This window comes from Syngnathoides biaculeatus, chromosome 7 (assembly GCF_019802595.1).
Source record: "Syngnathoides biaculeatus isolate LvHL_M chromosome 7, ASM1980259v1, whole genome shotgun sequence".
Lineage (NCBI taxonomy): Eukaryota > Metazoa > Chordata > Actinopteri > Syngnathiformes > Syngnathidae > Syngnathoides > Syngnathoides biaculeatus.
The window spans coordinates 13,117,648-13,126,877 of record NC_084646.1 but is presented as its reverse complement, the minus strand read 5'-3'; the positions used below and the strand labels follow the sequence as shown (position 1 = coordinate 13,126,877).

General features: G+C 42.8%; 1 protein-coding gene across 1 annotated transcript in view; it reads right to left on the bottom strand.

Moving 5' to 3' along the window:
• Nucleotides 1–649: 649 nt before the first annotated feature.
• Nucleotides 650–9,230, bottom strand: part of LOC133503943 (leucine-rich repeat-containing protein 52-like) — a 23,610-nt gene continuing 15,029 nt past the window's right edge. Inside the window, exon 3 of the mRNA XM_061825965.1 lies at nt 650–1,505. Coding sequence (XP_061681949.1) covers nt 1,192–1,505 — 314 coding nt within the window. The 3' untranslated portion in view covers nt 650–1,191. The remainder of the gene's footprint in view (nt 1,506–9,230) is intronic.

Below are 9,230 nucleotides of genomic sequence, written 5' to 3'. Positions count from 1 at the left end.
TTGAACCTATCCCCAGCTATTGACTGAAAAATCCATTGGCCAAATCCCTGTCTAATTCGGAATTGGTGTCAAGGAAGTACTGTATTTTGTGTATGTAAATGGTGCATCTTGACAGAGAGCTAGCTTTGCCCCATTGTCATCGGACCTTGGTGCTTGCCTTTTGGATCCCGCCTAGCCTAGCGTTTATGTGCCTCTGCCTTGTCGGACTGCTACACTGTGTATGACCCACTTTCCGGAATAAGCCACATGGAACGTTATGCCTTTACCTCAAAGTCCAGCATTTGGGTCCGCCCCCATACCGTTGATTCGTGACAGGAGTAAGTTTTAGCCTACAGAGAGCACATGCACATTACCAGTGCATTTTTCCCCCCACATCAAATACTGTAATCTGTAACCTTGTATTTTTGTGTGTACGTGTGCAGGGGGGGGGGTTATTGCTCTTAATAATCTTATAATTATTGTTCCCTATTTACAAAGTGAATGCATACAGTTGATCTTGTTTTACACACACACACACACACACACACACACACACACACACACACACACACACACACACACATAAAACACACATCCCGTCCTTGTGTTAAGGAATATAGTATATTGACAATAACAAAGGCTGTGTTCGGAAACAATCACTTGCGCCCTACTGTATTCCCGAAATACGTCATAGTCAGATTTTTTTTTTTTTTTTGGGTCGAGGGGGGGGTGGGCTAAAAGCGTGCCATTATTGGCTTTAAACATCACTTATTCGTGATTCATGTTTTTGCCCAAGTTAAACATTGGTTTGGTGCCATCTTGCGACATCCTGGTGCTCAGGAACTAAAGGTGGAAGTTAGTTGAGGAATTTCACTAGCAGCGTTTTGCAACCATTTTATAGCATATGTAGCATGTATGCATTAAAAAGCCTTCTTGCGGGTGTAAATTAGTCGCAGATATCTGCTAATCGAGGGAGGGCTCGGTCCCTCTTCCCTTCCCACCTGTGAAGAGTTCCCGTTTGCTCTTCTAGTGATCATCGGTCCTTCACTACTTTTCAAGATGCATTGTGGGATATGTTCGGGGGAAAAGCCGTAATCCACATTCGAACAGCACCACAAAATGGCGACCTCGCTCTATCATGCGATTCCGAACACAGCCCGAGAGCACGAGATCCACGGATGGAGTCTTTGGTGTCAAGAGTCATCGGCGGCCTCAGACCTGCACGCCGGGCTTGTTCACGTCTCCGTTTCCCTGCTTGCCCCCGCCGCCCCCCCTGGCGTCCTCGTCGTCGAAGTCCAGCTCCTCGCTCTTACGTTTGCTGTAGCGCTCGTACAGCACCATGAGCACGCCCATCACCCACGCCGACACCGTGCCGGCCGAGAAGATGACGAAGCCGATGGCCACGAAGAAGAGGTAGTCCCAGTAGCCCAGGCCCTGGTGGCAGTCCGCACGCAGCTGCATGCCCACCTCGGCCAGACGTCGGCCCGCCAGCTCGGCCGGGCTCTGGCACACCGTCTGGCCCTCGTCTGGAGACGTTAATAAAGTTGAGAAGAAGGAGAAACCATCAGGGTTAAACATTTGCATGCGACATTAAAATTTGTAGGTTTCTGCATCTAGATGAGGTGTTCACCTCGGTAATTATTCCGATTTTATCGATTTGAGGTCTGTTTCAATATGCTTACTGATCTAGAAATATGCTATCTTGCATCATCTTTGATGATTCCATTTACACATTTTGGAGGAAAACAAACGATGCCTGTAAAAGACCGTTTACCTGTTAACCCTGTTTTTTAACTATCCCGCCATCTTTTGACCTCAAACCCAAATCTTTTCAGTCCTTTCTCATTGTGTCAACGTTGTGTCAAGACATTTAGAAGAGAGTCTATGTGTTCATGTGCATTTGTAAGCGGAATTTGATTATGTTTTGCATTAAAATGTGGAATTAAAAGCCACAATTAAAGTCACAAGGGCGCTGTCACCCTCCGTTGGAGCAATCAGAAACAGGAGAGCAGTCGAGGAAGGTTTTTTTCCCTTCTCCCTTTTATCAGCTTATCTAATTTCAATTCTCATTAGCAGCACACTAATTGACGTCCTCATCATCAGCCCCTCGCTCCTCCCTCCCCACCGCACCGCCGCCTCCCTGTCCTCTGCTTTGTGTTCAATTGACTCTGCGATTAATAACGACATGAGAGGACAAAGGAGAAAACTAGATAGTGACGGAGCAGTGGACACATGTCCAATTTGTCTGTTTGTTTTTTTTTAAATGAAATATGAAGCTAGTCAGTGATTCAGTTTAGAAGAAAACTGATGGCACGTCGTAACTCGCTATGGCCTGTCAGTCAAATTTGTTATATAAATTATTAATTATTACCTGTCAGTCAAATTTTTAATATAAATTATTAATTATTATTATATAAAAAATTATAGTTCCTTCAAATTGCATGGTTAGTTGTAAAATTAGATTATGCAATATAAAATATTATTTTAATTACTATAATACATAGGGCGGCACGGTGACTCAACTGGAAAGCATTGGCCTCACAGTTCTGAGGTCCCGGGTTCAATCCCGGACCCGCCTGTGTGGAGTTTGCGTGTTCTCCCTGTGGCTGCATGGGTTTACTCTGGGCACACCGGTTTCCTCCCCCAAAAACGTGCAACATTAATTGGACACTCTAAATTGCCCCTAGGTGTGATTGTGTGACTGTCGTCTGTCTCCATGTGCTCTGCGTTTTGTTGGCAACCAGTTCAGGGTGTAGCCCGCCTCCCGCTCGTTGACAGCCGGGATAGGCTCCAACACTCCAGTGACCCTTGTGTGGATAAGCGGCTAAAAAGACGGATGGGTAACTAAAGGAACAACCAGTTCAGGGTGTAGCCCGCCTTCTGCCCGTTGACAGCTGGAATAGGCTCCGGGACTCCCTGTGGCCCTTGAGGATAAGCGGCAAAGAAAATGGATGGATGGATAATACATACACTGTTTAGTTGTTATTCAAACGATTTCTTTTATGTTGGCCATGTTTTTTTTTTCTTACCTTGTTTGGAAAAATATATATCTAGCAACAAGTGGTTCAAATTTTTTAAAAATATAGTGTACACAATAAGTGACTTATTTTAATTAATGACTTTTAATGCAACCAAGATTCAGGTGGCATATATTTTTTTGGAGCCAAAATAATTTTGCTACCTAATTTTTGCCAAATGATTTTAGACAGAGTACAGGTAGTTAAATTATTTTACATTATATGCTTTATTCATTTTATTAATTTCAATCTGTAAAATTTTTTAGAGTCCTATTCTGTCTTTCTTTTTTATTTTTTGGGAAGGCGGCAATGGGGGCACAAAATATTGTTCAGCTAATGATGTCACAGACTTATTTCCATAAAATTTTCAAGTGCTTACTTCACTTAAGAATGTTTATTAAATACATTTAATATTTCACAGACTCATACAGCCTGTTTTCTTCAAGAATGCACTCCACAATTTGTAAATTCTATTAAAGGTAATATTATTATTATACTATCCTCTGAAAACCTCTAAAATAAAGATTCTAATATAGCCGCTGTACAGTCTCTACATTATTTTCTCATTAATACAGAGATGTTTTTTAATTAGCCATATAAAAAAAAAAAAGTAGAGTGAAGTCTGGCCCCGTTCTCTTTGGCTGATGGCTCGCACTGTCCATTAATGTGCACTCGGACATCCGAGAGGCCGAAGGGTCCGAACGCTGCAAATGAAGGATGGACGGACGAATGGTCAGGAAGGATTTACGCCAGGACGCGTCGTGGTCTCGACAAGGCTTCCTCTTCCTGCCTCGACTTCGCCACACACCTCCTCCTTCATGACATTTCTTCTACCATCACTTCGCCCTCGTCACTCTCTGTCAGCCTCCATCTGCACTCTCTGACACTGATGCGCGGCCTTCTTAGTTAAAAATTACATTGCCGGACACTGCACTAGTCTAGTCCTCGATACAATTTGCCTGTACAGTATTCCTCAAGTTACCATTTATTAAAATATTTAATTACTGGGTGTGGTAAAGGATATCCGCAGTCGTTTATTGAATGCTAGTAGAACATTAAAAGCTGCTGTCGACCACAGCTCACGCTCAGACTCGCCGAGGTCACACGCCACCCAACGAAGGTCCGCCTCTTAAAACCACATGTAGTGTCTGTGTACTACATTGACACTACAATACGTACTGTACGGTATTTTCTATGCATGTTACAGTATGCTTGCATTTTTGTCTCCAATGTGTTTGAAAAGGTATGTTTTAATGACTTCAAGTCTTTTTTAATAAGTTTAAATGTGTTTAAAGTTTAGGGTTGGATATATATTTAGAAAATTATATGGCCTCTGTACATCGTTGATTTTCAAATTTAAAAGAATTGAATTATATAGTGGAAATCTGGCAATTTACTCTGTGCTAGGTATTAATTACAACATGCAATGTTAAAAGGAAAAATGTACCCCAAAAACAGCTCCGCAGTGGTTATGATCATGGATTCGTGTTGTATGTGTTAATTTAGCCATTTACTCTGTGTTCTGTAGTAATTATCCAGCCATTTTCTTTGCCGCTTATCCTCACAAGGATCGCGGGGAGTGCTGGAGCCTAACCCAGCTGTCAACGGGCAGGAGGCGGGTACACACTGAAATGGTTGCCAGCCAATCGCAGGGCACATCGAGACAAACAGCCACAATCACACCTGGGGACAATTTAGAGTGTCCAATTAATGTTGCATGTTTTTGGGATGTCAGACAAAACCGGAGTGCCCGGAGAAAACCCACTCAGGCACGGGGAGAACATGCAAACTCCACACAGGGAGAGCTGGGATTCAACCCGGGTCCTCAGAACTGTGAGGCCAATGCTTTACCAGATGATCCACTGTGCTGCCTTTCTGTAGTAATTATAAAATATAAACATTTGTATAACAATATGTGAAAAGCATAATAGTATCAGAATTTATTCATGCAGTATCGATCCATCCATCCATTTTCTGTACGGACCACCCAACGTGACTTAGTGTGAGAGGCATGGGACACCCTGAACTGGTCGCCAGGGTACACCCTGAACTGGCCGGCAATCACAAACTTTGGGCAAGAGGCACGGTACATGTGGGAGGCAACCCGCCCAAGCACTGGGCAAACATAGACTTAACTTGAAAAAGACAGAGCCGTGATTCGAACCGGGACCTCGCGACGGCGACCTGTCCTGGCCGTACCTGGTCCCCGAGGCGGCACACACCTGCCGCAATCGGCGGAGGCGCACAGCTGCGCCTCATCTCTAGTAATTACGTCCTACTTATATAGAACCACACCTACGGTCTGGCCTTTGCCAAATCGTCGCTTGATACCTTGTTCCCGCACCCTCGGGATCCCGTTCCTTATCTCCCGTGTACCGACTCCTGCCTCCTACGCCTGACGTTCTTGTTACCGCCGCTCCCGTTGACATGCCTGCCTGATCCCCGACACTGGACTGAATAAATACGTTTCCCGAACTGCCTCCCGAGTCGTGCATTTGGGTCCAATCCCGTGTTCTGGTCGTGACAGAGACCATTAGGCTCCTATGCCGCCATATGGTGGTTGTAGCCTTGCGAAAACAACAAACCTAATAGCTGACTCAATAGGACTTAGTGGTGCCGCATTGGAATTCCGTGCAGGTTGTCAGGACAAATGCAAACGACTACGTAATGAGTTTGAGCCAAGGTTATCAACCACCACCGACATCAATAACACCTGCCATCTTCTTTCACGCTTTATTTGGAAGATTTTTAATTCCAATTTAAACAGCTCCATCGACCTCTTTACAAAGTAAGAAGTGCCGGACGTTTTCACGGTGGACTTCAGTGACAGATAAGAGCGTTGACAAGAGGCGCAAATGTCAAGGACGTCCCCGATAGAGACAGCTTTTCCTGGCCTGACTTACTGACTGATGGGAAGTGGGGATTAAAAAAAAAAGACAAAGAAACAGGACCCCATTATGTCTCTGTTTATCAGAGGTGGGAAAAGCACAGACATGGTGAGCTAAGGAAGACTCACGTTAGCTTCCAACATCAACTAACGTTTACTACAATTGTTAGGGACAACATTATTCTCGAGTTAATCTCCAATATAAGAGTTAATGTTACCCTCCAATAGCTATAACATTACCATTAGCTTCAAAGTTAGCTTCCAACTTTACCGCCGATATTAGAGTTAAGGAAGAGTAACATTAGCTTCCTACGCGAGTTTCCGACATTGTCGTCCAACATTATCTTTCAACGTTACCTTTAACATTAATTTTAGCTTCAATGTTTTCCTTCCACTGGTCAGTACATTAGCATAACGTTATCTTCCATTACTCGTTACTTTACCTCATCTTAGCTTCCACAGTTACCCCCTAATCTTAGTTTTACAAAATTGCTTATCAATGTGCCGGATAGGCGGTCCAAATGTCAAGGACATCCCGGATACAGACAACATTTCCTGGCATAATTGACCGACTGATGGGAACTGGGGAAATTAAAAACAAACGCACACATATAAGTAACAAATAGATTTCTTCACTAAGAGTGAAAAGGTACAGTCTGAAACCTAAATGCCTAAATACAAAAGCAAAAATAAATCTACTTTCAATTAAATAGCACAATGTAAATTGCCAAATTAATTTATCCTCTATGAACACATTATCATAATCCTATGTTTTCCATTTAATTGTGTATGCTATAATTCACACAGAGCAGAGATTAAATTACCAAATGAATCTCTACTACTCAACGTTCGAAACTCGGCTGTGGCCTTCCTCTCTGCCTGCCTACAGTAGGTTTTGTCTGGGTATTCTGGGTTCCTCCCACATTCCAAAAATATGCACGTTATGTTCAATGAAGACTTAAATCACAAGTGTCAAAGTCAAGGCCTGGGGGCCAGATCCGGCCCGCCACATAATTTTATGTGGCCCGCGAAGGCAAATCACCTGTGTCAAAATCAGTGATTCTTTTGAAAATATGTCATCACATTTCAAATGATCATATTTCATGAATTATATTTTTGCTACCAAATATGAGCAATGGTTGAAAAACCCATTACACTTGATTTCTGATTCCAAAAGAAGTTCATAAATTTCATGTGTAAATATGATGAGGCGATGAGGGCCATCACAGCCCTCTGAGGGAAATTGTAACTACAATGTGGCCCGCAACAAAAATGAGTTTCACACCCCTGACTTAAATGGTCCTCACGTGCGAGGTTATTCGTCTATATGTGCTTGCTAATGAGTGGCAACCGGTCCAAGGGTGTACCCCGATTTTATCACCCAGTCCAGGGTGTACCCCGGATTTTATCACCCGAAGTGAGCTCCAATAGGATCCAGCTCACCCACAACCCAGGCAAGCATGATAGATAATTGAATGATCATGCGAGCATAATCAGCATATTGACGTATACTCTCAATCAAGAAAGCAGACCTCCGCTAAGCAAGATGCTAAAAAAAAGAAGAAAAACAGAGAAAAACCATGTTTGAACTTCCACGCTTTGTGTGACTTTTGAGGCACCCCCACACCCAAAAAAACAAAAAAAAAAACAAAAAAAAACAATCAAGTGATTATCTCAAGCTGGAGGGTTTGAAATGTGCGCTGATGTTATCAAGAAGCTTAAACGCAATCATCGCGCTGCCTAAGAATAGTTGACCTTTTCCGCATTCACGCCTTCGCTCTCGTTCTCAAACGTTAGTCAGAACGCTGTCGTCCTCCTTTTTCAGTTTCTCCATAGCGGTTCCTCTTCCTCTGGCAGAGGATAAGTGCAGAGCCACAGTAAAGGTCGGCTCGAAGCGAAAAGCTTTTATTGCTTCAGTTTTATTATTACTATTTTTTTCCCCATTTAGTCTCCTTTCAGCCCTATTTCATCAAATCCTCCCGTTTCGCTATTCACTACGTGGACCAAGTATTCGGATACTCCCCTTAACCCTTTGTGTTATGTTGTGGGTCAGAGCTCTTCAAAAGTCTTAAAAAAAAAACATTCAACAAAAAGATTCTAAAAATGGTAACAAAATAAAGGCGAAATATGATTTTAAAAAGCATTGAAAAAGAAACTGAAAATATAACACAAATACAATATTATGAGGGACGATATTATGTGTGAATGGAAAAAAACATGAAAAATGGAAAAAAATGATACACATCTACAACTTTAGAATGTGTGAACTTTTTTGAATCAACTGACGTTATGTATGAATGAATGAATCAAATGGAAAATTATCACAAAAAAGAAGAATGTGAAACTTTTTTGTGGGATATTTTCAGCTGTTTTTAAAATAATAAAAACATATCCAGGTGCCCCATTATTTTTGTTCATGTGTTGTTGTGTTATGGTTTCGGTCGGGCTGCACAAGTAGGCCAGCTGAAGTGGATATGTGTCCAATGTACTAAATAATGTATGCTGTGCCTGTATTGAATGATGCAATTATCTTTAATGAATTTGAGTAGCGGCCTCTTCCCGACCGACCCTGTTGTGTCCCACATGCTTTGTTTTGGTCACACCACCGTGCCACTTCTTTCGAGTTCGTTGCGGAAAAGTCCGCTTTCACTTTTTCCCTCAGAAGTGGAAATAACATCTATGGAATAGTGGGTTGCTTTGCACACGTCTCGATGCAGAGCGCTCGACCAACGCAATGTGTCAGGCCGCTCAACCGTTCATTGACAATTAGCGAGAGGAACTGCAAGAGAGTGTAACGCTGCAGGCTCAAAGGAATAAATAGAATAGAGATGCTACATGGACATTTCTCCCTCAAATGAGTATTCGCACAAACAGCAGACACTCTTCAATATCTGTAAAGGGTAAGTGTCATGCTAACCATAGAGCAGGAAATCGAGGTGGCATGGGGACGGACGCATAACGTTGCCTCCAATGTTAGCATGCAACATTACATTTCAAAGTCAACTTTACCTCTAACTTTAGTGCGCAATGTACGTTTACGTAGTAGTTCTAACATTAGCTTCGACAGTAGTTCCAATGTTAGCATCCAATGTTAGCTTCAACGTTAGCCTCCAAAGGCAGCTTCCAGTGTTACTTCTCACGTTGGAGCTGAGAAGGATGACCATTAGCTTCCAATTTATTGCCAACCTTACCTTCTAATAAAGGTTTTAATGTCAGCTTGAAGGTGGCACGGTGGATCAGCTAGAAAGCATTGGCCTCACAGTTTTGAGGTCACGGGTTCAATCCCGGACCCGCCTGTGTGGGTTTTCTCTGGCCACTCTGGTTTCCGCCCACATCCAAAAAACATG